The sequence below is a fragment of the Paroedura picta genome, chromosome 17 (assembly GCF_049243985.1).
Source record: "Paroedura picta isolate Pp20150507F chromosome 17, Ppicta_v3.0, whole genome shotgun sequence".
NCBI lineage: Eukaryota > Metazoa > Chordata > Lepidosauria > Squamata > Gekkonidae > Paroedura > Paroedura picta.
The window spans coordinates 18,552,316-18,570,691 of record NC_135385.1 but is presented as its reverse complement, the minus strand read 5'-3'; the positions used below and the strand labels follow the sequence as shown (position 1 = coordinate 18,570,691).

The window sequence follows — 18,376 nt, the reverse complement described above, 5'->3', positions numbered from 1 at the left end:
CTTTGCCTTCACGGGGAACCGGCTTCATCGAGTCATCGTGCAATTAAAATTTTACTGGCCATGCAGGAACACGACATCCTGCCAGGCGGCATGATCCCTGACTGGGTGGAAGCAGCAAGGGGTGAAGAGGGTGTGTGTGAGTGTGTGAGTGTGGGATTAAGGCAAACATCCTCCTGCTCCACAAAAAGAATTCCTTTTGCGCCCCAAAACGCCCACTTCTGGAAAGGCAAAGGAGGCCTAGTTTTACCTTTAAGTCGTCCAGGCTAGGAGGCAGTGGTCCTGGTTTCCTGTTGGGGAGGGCATTGTTCTGTCTCGGAGCGCCGGCTGTGGTCGGCAGTGTGCTATTGTTCAAAGTGGTCAGTGGTCCATTCCCGCTGGTGCTCTGAGGATCGCTCACGGGCCTTCCGAGAAAAAAATCCACAGTTAAAGCTCACACCAAAGGCTCTCTATCATGTTACATGACGTTCTATTTCCCTAGGCCTGCAAGAATGAGCCAAGCATGGACACAATCCCTTCCGCCCACCCACTTATAATCTGCCTAAGTTCACAGAATCAGCATTTCGGTCAGATGGCTCTCTAGCCTCTGCTTAAAATCTTCCAAAGAAGGAGAACCCACCACCTCCCGAGGAAGCCTGTTCCACTGAGGAACCACTCCGACTGACAGTAACCTCTTCCGGATGTTTCGCTGAAAATTATTCCAATTCATTTCATTCCGTTGGGTCTGGCCCGACCTTCTGGGGCAAGGGCAAACAAATTTGTGTGTCTGGCTGTGCCACTACAACGACCCTTGCGCCAGGGGTATCCTTTTTTTGCCCTGCGCAGCAGAACCCGGCCCTGGGTTGCAGACTTTAAGTCTTTAAAAAACCTGCATGGCTGTATGGGGCTTGCGCTGCTCTCCCACCCTTCCCCAAGCCACGCTCTACGGAAATCCTCCTTAACCAAACAACCTTGCTTCCCTCCCCAACCTGCTCCGAAATCCCACAAAAGCCAAGCGGGCCTGGCAAGGGAGATTTCTCCCTAGGCTTCTCTTGGATGGAGGATGAAAAAAGAAAATCTACAGTTGGTGGAAACTGCTGACGGCTGGGCATTCTGCAGGAATGTTTGGTTGGTTGCTGCTTATTTCATTTCATTCGTTTTATTTCAGGCTATAAAAGAGGCAACGCTCGCCAAGGCTTGCCGTACTTGAGCGGGGCGGGGAGGATCGCCTGGTAGTTGTAGTGCTGCTGCTGCTGGCTCAGGATCTGCAGTTGCAGGAAGAGTTGCTGCTGCTGGAGCAAGCGGGCGTAGTTGGTGTCCATCTGCGGCTCGGCCGTCTCGCCTTTCTGGTCCGGAGGGATGTACTGGTGGTACTTGAGCTTCTTCACGCGGGGCTTGGGCTCTTTGCATTTCTTGCTCCGGGGCTTGTCGGAGGGGTTCTTGGGGTGCGGCTGCTGCTCGCAGACAGAGGGGAAAAAAAGGCAATCGGCATGGGCAAGGGACCCACACTCACCCCCCACGTGTTGCACGGGGCAGAGGAGCACCCTTCTAAGCATCAAGGGACTTAGCACGGTGGGTCGCTGTACGCTTAGAGAGGACGCTTTAGCGTTAGTGATATATAATGTCATTTTGAATCCTGCTTCCTGGCCCCAGGACAAGATAGCTGCCAGCTTAGCTTCGGCTTGTAGGAATGCTTCCCACTGGTATGGAGACAGACGGGGCCGGCAGTAAATAGTAGGGTGTGAGCCGTGGATCGCTGGCTTTGACAACGCCACAAGGTAGGTGAGGCTGAGACTGTGTGACTGGCCCAAGGTCACCTCGCAAGCTTTCGTGGCAGAGTGGGGACTTGAATGTGGGTCTCCCAGATCGCCATCCAACACTTCAGCCACTGCACTGCGCGGGATCTCGGCAGGGAATACACGTCCCCACGGACACCCCCTTCAGAGCCGTGCAATAGAGAGGTACATCCCTCTCTGCACCAGAATTGCTTAGAGACATATTCCCAGGTGCGCATCTCCCTCCCTTGCTTATTTTAGCAAATGTCTACGCCAGGGGTAGTCAAACTGCGGCCCTTCAGATGTCAGTGGACTACAATTCCTATGAGCCCCTGCCAGCGTTTGCTGGCAGGGGCTCATGGGAATTGTAGTCCACGGACATCTGGAGGGCCACAGTTTGACTACCCCTGGTCTACGCACTACCCGCCATTATGTATTTCTCCCGCAGTTCATGTTTGGGTATGAAATCCAACAGGCTATCATACTACTAGCTCACTCTGTCATGCCACGGACGAAAGGGAACACTGGGGGGGGGGCAGGCAGAGCAGAGCATTTTAAAAACACTTTGTTTGGACCGAGGAAACAAGTTCTGAACTATTCCCACCCCACCGCCCCGGGCCATAATCTCTGAAAACCTCAGAGTAACCTATCCCATATGCTCGGGGATTAACTCATCACCGAACTATCCGATCTATTTTTCTTGCGCTAAAATCAAGAAGGGAACCGGCGCTCCTGCCCCCAAACTAAACAGTGCCTTGATTAAAGGTTGTCTCTTTGTATTAAGAGAGAACGTGGGGTCGAGAGACCTGTACAAGGACCGGGCATGTCAGGAACACATGCAGGGAGTTCAAAACAGACCTCCTGTTCAGATTTTTCATGGGCCAAATCGGCCTCGGCCCAGTGTTCCCATTCGGATGCCACAGACGGTTTTGGCAGGGGCTTGCCGATACCGTCCAGATCCACTTGGCAAGACCGAAGGAGCTCAAAAGCACGATCTTCAACACATTCTGACGAGATTAATGCTTCAGGCATCCCAGGTTTTTCCCCCTCGGCGATATGAACACCCCTACGTCTCCCCAAATTGTAAAAAAGCATAGTTTTGGGGGCAGAAGACAGCTCCTTTCTGGACGGGAAGAGAGCCCTGACGGAAGGGGCCGTCCTTTTTGTACTAGGCCGCACGCCATGTTTCTAACAGGAGAGGCAATTCATATCCCCGGTGACAATTGGAGGAAATTTTAAGTTCCTCGCCGAAGCCTTGGCATCATCGCAGCCCTCCCGCCAACGGAGGCCCGGCGCTTCCTGGAATTGTCAGGAGCAGGGGAATCAGCAGCGTGACTTGCCAACTCCTCAAGAATGCCACAGGCCTCCTTAAGGCATGACAAGGGCCGTCTCTGAGCTCCAGGCGTTACTTGGGACAGGGCCGCGGCGAAAATTGGCGCTGCCGACAAATGACATCACCCCTGTTTCTGCGGGATTGATGGAAAGGCCTTATAAAAGGAGTTCTACGGTTACTGGCAGAGGATGTCCTCTCCCGAATTCTTTTGGGAGGGCTGCGAGTGCAGCTGGGGGGGCCTAAACAAACTTTGGTGAGAAGTCGGGGGGGGGGAAACAGACTCCTACAACGGTGACCACTGGACCGATCGGAGTCCGAGTCCCAGGGGTGATTTTAGGACCAATGATGTTTAATTCTGGTTAAAGGTTTCCTGTGCGTGCCCGCTTTTTCGGACATCTGGAGATGTTTCTTGCAGAGGAACATGGGTTAGCCCTCCACGGAATGGAAAACCGGGGATCCTAAAAACCAGGCCGCCCAAATCCTTTTTCGACCCCTCGCTTACCTTTATCAGAGTCGGCCCGCTGCAGTGCTTCACGGTCGACGCGGCGTTTGCGGTGGGAGGGGCAGCAGGGGCGGGGTGCGTGGTGTGTGGATCTCCAGCAGATGGCTTCAGGAATTCCGAGACTGAAGATGCTAACAGGAGATACTGATAAAAAAGGTAAGAAACCAGCATTACAACAAAACACAATGTAAGAGCCCTACCACATCAGATCACTGGCCAGCTTGGTGTTGTGGTTAGGAGGGTGGCCTTCTAATCTGGTGAGCCGGGTTTGATTCCCGCTCCTCCTCCACACGCAGCCAGCTGGGTTACGTTGGGCTCACCACAGCAATGAGAAAGCTGTTCTGACTGAGCAGGAATATCAGGGCTCTCTCTGCCTCACCCACCTCACAGGGTGTCTGTTGTGGGGAGAGGAAAGGGAAGGCGAATGTAAGCCGCTTTGAGACTCCTTCGGGTAGAGAAAAGCAGCATATAAGAACCAACTCTTCTTCTTCTTCAGTAATATCAGGGCTCTCTCAGCCTCACCCACCTCACAGGGTGTCTGTTGTGGGGAGAGGAAAGGGAAGGCGACTGTAAGCTGCTTTGAGACTCCTTCAGGCACAGAAAAGCGGCATAGAAGAACCAACTCTTCTTCTTCTACTACTACTTCTAATAAAGAAACTTTGTTTCCAAACAAGTTTTGTTTATGTGGAGTCGAAGAACTCCTCACCTGTTGTGTTTCTGATTCGATGATTCTCTCAGCCTCACCTCCCACCTGTTGTGGGGAGAGGAAGGGAAGGAGATGGTAAGCCACTTTGAGACTCCTTCGGGGACTAAAAAAGAGGGGTATAAACACCAAGTCTTCTCCTTGTTTGCCTTGCTAAGCTGCAATTAATTAGAATACAATTTCACTGAAGTACAAAACCCCGGAGACTAAAATATCAGTCTGGGTCCTAACCTTTTGAGCTGACCCTCTAGAGACAAAGAAGTTGTACCATGACTCTTTCTAATCCTTCCCTTGTGACTTTTTAAATGTCTTCCCCATTTATTTCCCTTCATGGGTGGAAAACAGCTTGAGCTACACCTTCCCTCCCTATTTTTGAGCAGCTTATTGTTTCAAAAAGCCAATCATCTTCCCTTGGGAAACTGTTTGCCTGTATCTTGTTTAGTCTAGGGGAGCCTAATAAAAATTGGGTTCAATAAACTCGAAGATTATGCAAGAATCCTTCCTGCCAAAGGAGCACACAGTGCAAATCCTCTGCCTTGAGAGATCTGAAGCTTGCGTTTTTTTTTTTTTAATTATGTCTCATGGTTTCCAGTATGGAAAGATTTTTGGCAAACACCTTTAGAAGGGGCTATATAAATAAAGGTTCTTGAATGTCACTTAAAAGCTAGTTGGATGTCATACGATACTAAGAACACCTGATGTTGTGCAAGACCGTGCTTCATCCAGTGTTTGGACAAGTCCGCGAAAGTTTATCTTCTAAAGAAACTTTTTATTTATTTGCGTAGTGGCTGACACGAAAACAAAATTTATCTTCTTGGCGAATGATTTGATTGCACGCAGGAACAAATATTAAATATGCGCGCCACATTCTGGCACGGGCTCCTGTGTCCGTGTCGAGCAAGAAGTCTTCCGGAAAAGGGGCATAGGAGAAGAAGAACTGGTTTTTATACTCCGCTTTTCACGGCCCAAAGGAGTCTCAGTGGTTTACAGTTGCCTTCCTTTCCTCTCTCCACAACGGACAACCTGTGAGGGAGGTGAGGCTGAGAGAGCCCTGAAATTACTGAAGAAGAAGGTTGGTTCTTATATGCTGCTTTACCAGGAGTCTCAACGTGGCTTACAATCTCCATCCCAACAGACAACCTGTGAGGGAGGTGGGGTTGAGAAAGCTCCGGCAGGACTGCTCTGGGAGACCAGCACTATCAGGGCTGTGACTAGCCCAAGGTCACCCAGCTGGCTATATGTGGATTACAAGCCTGATAAGAAGCTGCCGCTCTTAAGCACTACACCATGCTGGCATAGCATCTTAAAAACACATGCCTAAATTTCTCCCATGTTTTTGTGCACTACAACTGAATTCAAGGGGACTGATTGGCTGTATTTGTATTATCGAATTAGCATGGCTGGATAGAGCAACCTGAGGCAGGCCAATGCTTCCTTAAAAAGGAAACCCAACCTTACGTTTGCTTATCAAGAGGAAATGCCCTCCGTTGTTAGCAAATCAGCTCAAAGTGAAGGTTATAACGTGGAGACTAACGCTTTACCTGGTTAGTAGAGCCGGCTGGTTTGGGTGGGGATGGCGCTTCCCTCGCTTTGGGCTCTCCGGGGGATGCTGCTGAGCCCTGGGACTCCTGACTCGCGGGCTGATCGGGAGACAGAGCGTCGCTGCTGTCCTCGTCGAACGAGAAGTCCTCCAGAGCCTGGGGGTAGTTCTCCTGGCCAACTGCTAAAATGCAAGGGGTGGGGGACGGGCTTCATTAAGCCCCACAGTGACACACAGGGAAAGCGACATCGGTCCTTGTATGTGCTCATTTTCTACACGTCCATGTTCAAGACGATTCAGTTTCATCCGTAGCCACTGAGGCCTTTGTGGCACCCTCCGAAGCAGCGTTAGATGGGAGTCAAAGGGCTTTGTGGGGGGCAACGGGGGGCTTAGGATGCTACGCGCTGCTCCTGCAGAAACCGAAACATGCTTCCCCCAAGATGCTCGAGGACAAACCGAATGAAATGAAACGGGAGGTAATACGGTGACCGGTTTAAAGGATTGTGCGCGTCAGCTGAGCGGAGAATTAGCCCTGGGCAGGAATGGAGTCACTGGAGTGACCCGTTAAGGCTTAGCCTGCTGAGTATCCTTAATTTTTTTTTAAAAAAGAGGTTGTTAAAAGTTTGTTTTTTAAAGGAAGAGTATTTTTTAAAAAACTGGGTTGAGGGTGTCCTTTATATCTTGGTTTGCCAGCAGGGCGGTTACGGGACCAACATGATTTGAAGTCACGTTTGCATGTGGGTGGAGGGGCTTCAGACAGGCTCCCCCCTGACAACCAACCTGCAGATGCTAGAAAACCTGAAATAACCTCCTTACCAATCCCAAACTAATCCTGGGATATCCCTTTCCTCCATAATTGATCAACACGGGTGGGCTGCTGGCTACCTTCTCACAGCAGAAGGACAGCCGTCCTCACACACACAGCTTTCAATAAAGTACGAGGGAGTCATGTGCTGCACGGGGAGAGTGCCGAGCTCAGCAAATGCTTCCACAACGCCAAGGCGGCTAAAGCGTCAACAAACGGCATGGGCGTGGGGGAAAGGAGGCGTGGCACTGGCCGATGATGACATCACGGGCATGGTCCAGTAGGAGTCGGCGGATACTCTGGGACGGTGGCAACTGTAATGGTGGGAGGGGAGGGGCATGTTTTCCCTAGTGGCAAAACGTGCCATCCCTGCCAAATTAGCCAGGTGCAGAGGAAGGCCATCGGACTTGCTGAATACAATCAAGTAACAAATGCACACTGAGTCAATGTCGAACCCCCCCCCCTGCTGGCCAGGAGGTCCCTTAAGGCTCACGTGGTCGCTTGCCACACTGCTGTGCCGTATCAGACGCCAACTTGCCTATAATGGCTTCTTTGACGCTGGAGTCGACCGGGAGGATGTTCTTCTCCACCAGCTCCATCGGGCCCGGCCGCTGGGCGATCTTCTCGTTCAGGTCATCGGCCAGCCGGGCCCTCTTCAGTTTCATCTGCGTCGCCTGCAGGGAAGGTTCCGCAAACGTCTCTGAAAAGAAGGCGACAATTCTTTTTTTAAAGCAAAGGCACACGATGCTTCTGAGGCTAGTTCTTCTAGCCGTCAGACAAGGACGGCTTCCTTTGGCTCGACAACTCTCGCGGTTGCCTCTGGGTTTGAAGCCGAAATCCAGGTCAAGGAAGGGACTGAGCTGAAACGTAAGGTAGAGACGGGAAAACGCGACGTCACAGTTAATGAACTCGAGATCCACCTTCCCCGCAAAGGAGGAAAGCTTGTTTAAATTTTTTCCAAAACAAGAAGTGCTTCAGCCATCGTGCCTCTACTGATATGGTATAGGGCCAGCATTCATTCATTCATTCATTCATTCATTCATTCATTCATTCATTCATTCATTCATTCATTCATTCATTCATTCATTCATTCATTCATTCATTCATTCATCCACCCACCCACCCACCCATCCATCCATCCATCCATCCATCCATCCATCCATCCATCCATCCATCCATCCATCCATCGTCCGTCTGTGCCCTCCCTTGCAGCTCAGGGCGGTTCACGTGAAACATCGGGGTAAGTACAATTCAACGCCTTCAAACAACAGAATGGCGACCATAGCCTCAGCAACCAGTAGCAACAATTTCAACAACACTTCAATACAACAGCTTCAACCTCAGTGGTGACAACATTACCAGCTATGGTCTTCATAGGCTGGTCTATGTTCCAGAGCAGTTCATGGGGAGGAGTTTCGGGGGGGGGGGAGGCTAGCAGAAGTTGTTGTGAAGACTGTGGAGAAAGGAGCCAAACCCTTTTGGAGTTGTAATGGAAAACATCTCAAGCAAGGGACAGAAGTTCAAGGGAAGGAGAGAACCTGCCGGTGAACTGGACGAGTGAGGGATGAAAGATCTGGGAGCTTTTCTCCGTAAATGAACCATTCTGCCTCGTCAGAAGGAAGCGGACTGAACTGAGAGAGTTTGATCGCCCAACTCTATGCTCTGATAAACCGTTTCTTAGCAGGGACAGGGCGACTTGGGTTCTCACCTTCCAGAATGTGCATTCTGACTAACTCGGATCGATCCGGTCTACTACGTATCTTGTGCTTCAGAAAATTTTCAGTCTGAAAGGAAAAAAAAAAACAACAGACATGCCCATATATTCTCCGCTTTAATTGCCTGTTCGCACAAAATACTTTTGGCTCATGCCAAACATGTCTAACCAAATGTATTTAATTGCCGTGACTCAAAAGGATTGCCAAAGCAGAGCTGTTACAATTATTTCTTCATCGGGGAAAAAGTCGTCGTGATTAGAGAGTGTTTTTTTTGCAAGATGTCACTTTCTGTTGTAAGACAATGTTCTCTGTTTATTATGGAACCTTTTGGAGAACCCTACAGTACATCAAGTTCCTGGCAACTCACCCGGCAATGCAGACCTCCCCTTCCAACTTTTACAATCCAAGAGGCAATCCATAAACATCTGCTTTTTTACAGACGACATATTTCAAACCTGTTCCTCTCAACAGGGACACGAACCGATAAAATATAAAAAGGTAGCATCCCAATGGGTCAAGAATTTAGGATTCCTGGTGGACAACTCAGCGACTGGTGGCAGAGTTCAGATAGAGCTGGAACAGATTTAGCGTTTTTAATCGCAATGACAAAACATTGTTGCTTCTCCACGCCAAGCAGCGTCCCGATTACTGAAGGCATCTGAGTCAATATTAGAATCATAGAATCCTAGAGTTGGAAGGGGCCTCCTGGGTCATCTAGTCCAACCACCCCCTGCACTGTGTAGGACACTCACATCCCTATCGCTCACCCACTGTCACCTGCCACCCCCTTGAGCCTTCACAGAATCAGCCTCTCCGTCAGGTGGCTCTCCAGCCTCTTTACAAATTTCCAAAGATGGAGAACCCAGAATCTGGTTCCTTTCAGTTTCCTGTGGCTGGCAAACCTTGCGTGTCTCGCCCTTCCCCAAACGAATAACTTGAGTAACGAACTAACAAGTTTTGACTCGAATCCTTACCCGGGCCCTTTCCAAGCTCCTGATCTGCTCGTGGAATGCCGCTGGGCTCTTCAAAGCTACGAAGACAGAGAGGGGAGAAAAGTGACATGGGAATATGCTGGTACAGAGAGACGTCTTACGGCCATTTACTGATTATCAGATGATTGGAACATGTAGGACCTGGTATTTTGTATGTAACGCAGATGGGTAAGAGATTGCAAGGCTGGCTGTTAGGAAAGACAAAGTCAAACACCAAACAACTCGTGCATCAGAGACTGTGGAGCTCACTCTATGCGGCCAATTTTGACTGACACGTGTACGTTGCCAGCTTCTGGGGCCTCAACCAATTTTTATAATGGACAGGGCAAGGCTGTGCAGGCAGAACTGTGCTCAGCAATGCCCACTGCTTCCTAGGGGATGCAGCCTTGCGATCAGCAATCTCGTGGGCAGAGGAGCACAAGAGACTCCTCCTGATGGCTCCTTTTAGCCATCCTGCCTAACGCGGTCCGACCGTTTCCGCACTGGAGGCTTTGTGCCGGGCTGTAGGCTGGAGTTTGAGCCGGGGCAGTTTGCCCCGCCTCTTCCTCCTCCTGCATGGGGCCCGGTGCACCTCATCCGCCCCGGATTTGCGCTCCTGCGTGAGCCGGGGCAGCCGAGTTCCCAGTGCGGAAACGGTCTCCCTGAGGAATCCCCGTTGCTTTCTCATGGCGGAGTGAAGGGCTGCCGTTCAAAAATGCATCAGGAGACAACCGGGAAGAGTGGCCAGGGAAGGAACGCCGGATGGCCCCCGCCAGGTCCCAACAGCTCTTGCTAGTAAAAATAAGTACCCATCTGCCAATCGGATTTGGTTGAAATGTCCCATTAATATCAGAAATTCAGGTGGGTCCCTGCATTGGTCCAATGCAGCAGAACAAAGTTCGAGGCCACCTTGAAGACCAACAAATTTTATCCGTGAGCAAGCACAGGTATTTGCCGGAGTGTGCATACACACAAATCCTCATGCCTTGAATAAATAGTATAAGCAAGGGCCGGGATCTAAAGAACCACAAGCAGAAGAGTGGGGAAGGCTGCTCCCCTTCCCCACTCTTCTACATGAATACAGATGGGTTAAATTCTCAAACAAGGATGCTCTGACATGGGGTGCACCAGTGGACGCAGGAAGGACCACAGCGTTATGCGCAGTTGTGCATACAAAGCAATAGCTTTGGATACTGTTCAGTTTCCCTGGCGCTCGGCTCTCCCTAGGAGGCTCCTTCCTTGAGACGCTTACCCAAGTGGAGTTTTTCACGGATGGAAGGACATTTTTGGTCACCACCTTTCCCTGAAAACAGTTCAGGCTTGCAGGGCAATGCATGTCTTTTGCGGTTGCTCTGTGCCTGGACGGGCCTACCCCTCCTGGATTTTAAACTGCTATTAATTTCCAAGACTTCCGACGCACTTAATTCCGACAGGAAAACAAAGGCCGTCTCCTGTTTGTTCTCATTCCCAAGCGTCCGAGTCCCAGAGGGGTCCCATCAAGCTAACATTACGCTTGTGAGCCTGTTGTGTTCCCTTGGTTGTGATTCTTGCTTTGCTTTCAGACTGGGATTGAATGTTAACGTGACGGACGGCTTCCTTTCATCTCCGAGGGAGAAGGCCGAAGGATTCCGTGTTATACAAGCTGCAGAGAATAAAACTGCTCTTACGTGGCATGATTCCCTGGTCCACCAGCTGCTCTCGCGTCCGCCGCTGCTGCAGCCTCAGTTGAAGTACTGGCAAGAGAAGAAAGCAGAGTGTAAATGAGACGAGCGGGAACATCGCCGCACAGACGGCTCAGGACAAGGCGATTCCAAGAGACTTCAAAACCCAACAGGTGTGTGAAAAGGATCGTGAAGGGGAGAAACCTGCAGGATTTAATTTTTCTAGCCTCAGGGTGGCGAACAACATTTTCAAATTCTTTATAAATAACACGGCAAATTCTTTATAAAAACTGCCCCCTATTATTTATCTCCCTGTGGGCATTGATCAGAGTTTGGAGGCGTTCCAGGAGGTGGATGTATCGAGGAGAGAAGCTATAGCCTGGCCCCCAACCATAGGCCTGAATTTTTCAGGCCCACTGGAATGGTTTCGGATCCCAGAGGGCTCTGATCTCTCCAGGCAGAGAATTCCCTGGTCGAGGCCAATCTGGGCCGGGGACCCTAAGCAGATTTAGCCTTCCAGACCTTAAGATGCTGAGACTTCCCCACCCCAAGCCACTGGAAAATTATCATTATGGCCAATGGTTGGTCCCATCCAAGCAAGAATTAAACCTAACTCTCTGGGCCTAGGGCAGCGATTCTCAACCTGTGGGTCGGGACCCCTTTGGGGGTCGAACGACTCTTTCACAGGGGTCACCTAAGACCATCGTAAAACACGTTTCTGATGGTCTTAAGAACCGAGATACCACTCCTCTAGCCATCTCCAAGCCGGTCTGCCCACCTGCCTACTGTTGCATAGTCGCAAAACGTAGCAATGTAGTTTACTGTTGTTATAATAAGACTGTGACCCATGCCACGGCGTGCTTCAAGACAAAATTTCATTGATTTGTAATTCGAAATAAATATTCCACAATATATAACTCCATATCGTTTTTGTGATTAACCACTCTGCTTTAATGATGTTCGATTTCTAACAATGAAAATACATCCTGCGTGTCAGATACTTGCGTTATGATTCACAACAGCAGCAAAATTACAGTTGTGAAGTAGCGACGGAAATAATCTTATGGTTGGGGGGTCACCACAATATGAGGAGCTGTATTAAAAGGTCGTGGCATTAGGAAGGTGGGGAACCACTGGTCTAGGGCCTATTAACTCCAATATTTATATGCCATTAAAGGCTTGTTGTTGTTGTTACCCCCAATATTAATTCCTCAACATTTGACAAATAAAAACAAGAGGTGGAGGTGGGGTGGGGTGGAGACTGATGCCATGATATATGGATTTAAGAGCTTTCTTGTTAACAGAGCAAGCAGAAGAAAAAGAACAGAAATACCCCGTCTAAATTAATTGAGCAGACTATACCTTATGTGGTATAGTCAACCCTGGGATCTAGGGTTTCCCTTCCTGGTAACTATGAACAAAGTTATTGTGGGCACAGCATTTTATGGTTTCCAGCCACAGAATCCAAACAAACAAAATGCACAGAATATTTTCTCTCCCAATGTTAAACAACAGAGCAGTTCTAACTTTGATTGGTATATTATCATTTCGCAAACATATCCAAGTGTTTAATTTGGGGGGCAGCAGGCTATCACCAAGATGGCCAAACGCCAAACCTGGGCAATAGGAAGTTTCTCTTTGCAAACATCCAACCCAACATTTTGGGTTGGAGGGGGGAGATGTTACCTTACAAACAGGAATGTTCTGTAAGGTAACATCTCCCCCCTCCAACCCAAAATGTAAAGCCTCTTCAAAGAGCGGTGAGGCCGCAAGGGCTCATAGTGTGAGCTGGATATCTTATATCGTTCACTTCCAGTAAATTATTGTCAGAAGAAAGGACTGCATCCGAGAGAATCTGAAAGAACTGCTGCTAGTAAGGAAGATAAGATTTGAACCCATGACATTCCAGCTCACATTCTATCCCCATTATGGCCATCATCCCAACTGTCCAGGGCATTATCTAGGTTTTGGAGGTCACATATTGAGAAGTACCCGTAACAATTAAAACTCTCCGGAAAAATATATAACAATCATAAATCCGGCCGGCAGAGGCAGAGGTGGCACATCGAGCAGGGCTCAGCACTAGGCATGGTGAGCCTATGCCAGCCATCTTCAGCAGCTAGCCCCACTGCCAGAAGTGCGGGTAGAGGTGAAGTAGGCACCTACTGCCATGCTCCTTGGGACGGGACAAACAGACATCACGTCCGTAGTCATTTCTGTTTCAGGGAGTGCATCAGTAGATGTGTTTCCACATCAAAAAAATATGCGTTATTAATAAATACTGGTATTTTTAGAACTATATTATATTATAGTACACGCTTAGTAGGCCTACAGACATTTCCCTTTCTGTCGACCTTTTTGGGTTCCCGGAGTCTTGCTTAGGTTAAGATTCTTCTCCTTTTTGTTGTGGACGGAACCAATCGTCAACTGAAAGCCCTAGTGGGCAAGGGATGTGCCCACTGTACTCAGAAGAGCCATTTCCGACTTGTCTGAGAAACCTACAACTGATCCGAATATGTCAGTAATGTTTAGGACAGCTGGGACCCTCCAGAAGATGACAGAGCTTCATTCAGTTTCAAGCACTCATAAAACTACTAATTGTTTTTGCTGTTTTTCGTGCATGCCTTTAGAGAACGGACTGGGAGAATTCCTAATTCTTGGCTTGTTCTTTATGATGGCACACTTCCTGGTCCTCGGTTTCTTGTTTTTCATCCCCAGATCACTTGGCCTGCAGCCCGTGGTCCTGGTTCAGATACCAATGAGTATATAACTCTGGCTCCCCTTTTCCTCTATTTCCATAGATTTTAGCAGCAGTTGCTTACAAATCAGTGCAATTAGAACCAAAGCCTAAAACATTCTTTGAACAGTCACCAAAACAATTACATCTCAATATACCCTTTGAGGTTCAATATCAGAACAAAAAGCAATTAAAGCAAACAACGAACCCAACATATTTCCCAAATGAAAGCCATTCGGTATCTGCAACAACAAACTGTCCAGCATTCCCTTAATAACTTATGGTTTTGCTTTAAGAACAGAGCAATTTTAGGACAAAGTTTCCACTCAAACTCTTTTCTGTTATCAAAACAAAACTAATTGTCAGATAATCAAAATGCATGGGTTTCCTGCAAACTTAAACTGAGGACAAAGTTCAAAGGTCAGCAGAGCACTGACTCATTCAGTATCCACACAAAAAACTGTAGTTGATTGGTTAAAAGAAAAGTTCAAGAAGTTACTGGGCCTACATTTAGAAGTACAAATCCCAGGAAAAATGTTCCAGAAAACAAATTTTCCATGAAATCCACCCATTAAGAAAAAACAGATTATCATCATACCACATAAAAACTACATGGTCCGTCCGATGACATGCTGCTCTGATTGGCCCTCACAGGGAACATATAGTCCCTAAGGACCAATCAGAGACTCTTCCCTGCCCCTCCTCCTCTTCCTCCATGCAGCTCCCAGCACTTACCATGAGGAGGAAAAGCAGGTAGGAGGTAAGTCCAGGAACTGGGGATGGCCATTCACCGTCCTCCACCTCAGCAGCTCAATGTCCTCCTGGTGACTGGGACACTGGGGAAGGCCCTCTTGGCACCCTCCACACTGCCCGCAGCACCCTCCCTGGCCTCCTTGCTTCCGGAAGAGGGCAAGGAAGGCTGACCAGGTGTGCTCTGTGCTGGCCGCACCACTCTCACTGGCCTTTTAGCTACCAGGGGTGGGCAGGGAAGGCCATCTGAGCACCCTCGGCAATGGCCATGCCATTCTCCCCGGCCTCTTACCCGCTGGGACGGCCTCCAGGGCCCCCAGCCCAATTTTAAAATGCACTTTCCTACTAGTTACAATATATGAAAATACCCATTACTAAGTCAAGTCCCATGATCCTGGCTGAAAAAATGGCTGAAGCATCCAATGAGTTGTGGATTGGGACCGCACATCCCTTTCGAAGTCAGCTTTGCAGGTTAGGGGTACTGGGAAATTGAAATTAATTTTTCAATATACCGACCTTTTCCAAATTTGGCTGGGTTACCAGTTGCAGCTTCTCCAGGGAAATTCGCGTCCTGGTGAAATCCAGGGTTAATTGCCATAATATGTTGTACAGAAGATGGCATTTGAAAGGCCTTTGGAAATACCAGGGTCCTGAGTACAGTGGCTGTGTGAACCAAGATGGCTATGAGGACTTGTACTAAAACATCTCCGCTGGCTTAAAAAGCGGATTTGGGCAGGAACTCAGAATCCTAACTCAAATCTCTCCAGTCAACTCATTCCTGACTGATTGGCCCTCCCTGGGGGCTTGCCACCAATATGGAGAGAGCACTCTGCCAATGAGGGCCAATCAATTCAAATTTCCCTCTGCCAAGGAGGGCCAGTGGGTTTACTCCTAGGAAAGCATTTTAAGACCTGCACTGTTCAAATGCAACAACGGGCATTCAGAGAATCGCCTTCCCCTACCCAGCCCTACCTACCTGGTGAGATCATCTTCTGAGATTAGGCAGGTGGCGACCGGGGAGAGAGAGCCTGTTTTGCACCTGGAGGCCATTTATGTCCCTCCCTCCTACAGGGGATTCCCCTCTGTTACCATCTCTGTGCCAATTCCCGCCTTTCTGCCACTTGTATTTGGCAAAGAGGAGAGCTGAGATCACCAAGATCTGTGGGTAAAAGGTTGCCATCCCAGTCAGAAAAAGAACTAGGCCTGTACAGGTTTGCGGGCAGGAAATGTTGTCTTCCCATCAGTCAATGGTGGAAACATCTTCGGAGCAATAGGCGTCCCATTTGTTACTGCAGCCGGTCCACAGCCCTGAAAGCTGAACCTTTTTTTCTTTCTTTCCAGGCAGGGAATCTGAGATCTGGTGGAACGCCGAAATTACTCTTTCGTCCCATTGTGGAGAATACTTCAGATACCATCTCAGAACGTCCTAAAAGAGAGTGTCCAGTTCTTGCCCTGGTATGAATATTAAATCACCGAGGGAGAGACACGCACATAAATTGATACCGCAGAAAGATCCGTAGATAATATCTCGGCTCAGGGGTTGGGGAGGTCTCATTTGAACGGTGAAAGGACCACGTCGAAGAGGGGGGGAGAATCTGCCCCCTGCGTCCTGCACTGTACTTTCCTGCAGGCAGGTTTCCGCAGGGCTTTTCTACGTCCCGAGCTTCATCATCGGACTTAAACTGAGACGAGAGAAAGTACACATGGCAGAGGGCTGAGCAAAGCTGAGTGGGAACGTTGAGTGCAGTGCTTCATTTACTGGCAAGTATGTGAGAGGAGGCAATGGGTGAAAAGAAATATGCACTTGCCCTCTTCGGGTCTGACACAGCCCTTGTTCTTGTTGTTGTCGGCCATTCAGTAGAGTCTGAGTCTTGGCAGTCCCGTAGCACAGCTGTCCCCATGATCCCCCATCCCGTTAGTCAAAAAGATGAGGAGGGGGTGGGAGACTGGGGAGGGGGGAGACAAAGGGAGGTCTGATTACTTGCTTTGGAGAGATCCTGACTGGCCTCAACCCTAAGCCCGGCGGAAGAGCTCCATTTTCCAGGCCCTGCAGCACTCAGTAAGTTCCGCCGGGGCCCTGATCTCCTCAGGGAGCTCCTTCTGCCAGGCAAGGGGCAGGATTCAGAAAGCCCTGGCCCTTGTTGAGGCCAGGCATACTTCTTTGGGGCCAGAGATCCTCAGGCAGTTGACACCAGCAGAGCGAATTGCTCTCTGGGGCAAAGCATCAGCCTCACAATTTTGTGCTTGCTTACAACTCAGCGACAGCTATGCTTTCCCGTACTCTTTTAGCCCCCGTCTTCTGCCTTGACATATAAGCATTTTGTAAGGGGTGACATGTCTGAGATTGACCGCCTATTGGAAGGCAAGCCAATGCAAGAAGCTCTGCCAACCTGGAAAATTTATCTACATAAAACCGCAAGTGTAAGTGTCATAGGTGCATGGAGTCCAAATTTTAAATGAGTACAAACACCTCAGCTGCATAACCATAGGGCTCAACTGGAACAAAACAACTCACTCAGAAGGGTTACCACTGGCTACTCACCGAGAAAGGTCCTTTTCCTTAGCCTCAATGGCCAACACCCATGTCATTTCAACGCATGCACGAATTTGTCATGCCTTAAACTCTTCCTTCCAATGGAAGGTCTTTCATTTTATTTGAAAAGGGCTGTGCAACCATTCGTGTTTACACCTCCCTGACCTGCTTAGAACTGCATTCTCAAACGCCAACCTCCTAAAATCCACCACCAAGTTACAATCAGTAGTTTTTGAAGGCACTAGGAAGAACAAGCCGAAGCCTCAAAGTGGGGTGGAAGTCCTTCTCCGAAAATTAATCACCAGATTACCCGGAATCGCCCGTCCTTCCTCTCCCCGCAACCTCTCCTGTGAGGCAGGTGAGGCTGAGTGAGCTCTGAGAAAACTGTGATTGGCCTGAAGTCACCCAACTGGCTTCGTGTGGAGGAGGAGTGGGGAATCAAATCCTGGTCTCCAGATGAGGGGTTGCCCCACTTAACCACTACAGCCTAGTGTTGATAATGGATGACAAGAGTTCATATGGGGAGACTGAGACCCTAGGAACGGTCCTAAATATCCCAACAGAGGAGCTGTCAGCCCAGCTGATTATTCCGATATGTTGCTGTTGTATCCCGCTCTGTTCATCTTCTAAAGTAGGTGTTATGAAACGTGTCATCCAAATGTTCAGCTACAGTTTGGAGTTTGTAGGTATTATAAACACTCAGAGGCATGAAGCTGGAGTCACTGGCAAAGGTTCACATCTCTGAGCAGCAGGGAGGAACGGAAAAACACAAACGTAGCAGGGCACGGATTCTCTTAAATCCGTGCGAACGGCCCTTTAAAAAGGACACACGCAGGAAGCTGCCTTAGACTGAATCAGGTTCAGCGCTGACCGGCAACGTAACTGCTGTCAAAATGTGGATTTACTGAGGTCCAGTTTGCAGCACCTGCATGAGCTGTAGCTGGGAACACGTGAAGAAGCTACATAGAATCATAGAGTTGGAAGGGGGGAAATTTTTTTAAAAAACCCAAACGGTGCCATAATACCTCTTTATCAGGACCAAGCAAAATATCAGAGAATTGCCTTCCTTCAATACAAAGGAGGAAGTGGGAGAGAAGGAGTCTCGTGTTTAACAATCCAGCATTGCAGACAAAAAAAAAAAAAAAAACATCCTCTGAGTTGACTTTGTCATTTTCTTCTGTAGGGCTTTGGTAGTCCTGGCTGCTTCCCTTTAGAAAAGAATATGGCACATCGCTTTATTATTTCTGGTATCTATAACTACAGTGGTAAACTGCCATTTCTACAGTGGAGGAGAACAGATTTAAAAAAACAAACAAACATGTATCTTGACCATTGCCATGCTGTGTCATATTCCACGCTGCCTCTAGCCCTGCTT

At 48.9% G+C, this 18,376-nt stretch overlaps 1 protein-coding gene across 8 annotated transcripts in view; it reads right to left on the bottom strand.

Moving 5' to 3' along the window:
* Positions 1 to 18,376, bottom strand: part of MRTFB (myocardin related transcription factor B) — a 73,294-nt gene that overhangs the window by 10,410 nt on the left and 44,508 nt on the right. For 6 of the 8 annotated variants that reach the window (XM_077316415.1, XM_077316422.1, XM_077316416.1 and 3 more), the window contains 8 exons: positions 10,988 to 11,053; positions 9,324 to 9,379; positions 8,343 to 8,418; positions 7,173 to 7,334; positions 5,831 to 6,012; positions 3,587 to 3,730; positions 1,183 to 1,430; positions 248 to 401 (listed from right to left, as the gene is read on the bottom strand). In XM_077316415.1, coding sequence (XP_077172530.1) covers positions 248 to 401; positions 1,183 to 1,430; positions 3,587 to 3,730; positions 5,831 to 6,012; positions 7,173 to 7,334; positions 8,343 to 8,418; positions 9,324 to 9,379; positions 10,988 to 11,053 — 1,088 coding nt within the window. The remainder of the gene's footprint in view (positions 1 to 247; positions 402 to 1,182; positions 1,431 to 3,586; positions 3,731 to 5,830; positions 6,013 to 7,172; positions 7,335 to 8,342; positions 8,419 to 9,323; positions 9,380 to 10,987; positions 11,054 to 18,376) is intronic. The other 2 variants (XM_077316418.1, XM_077316421.1) reach the window with 1 other exon arrangement.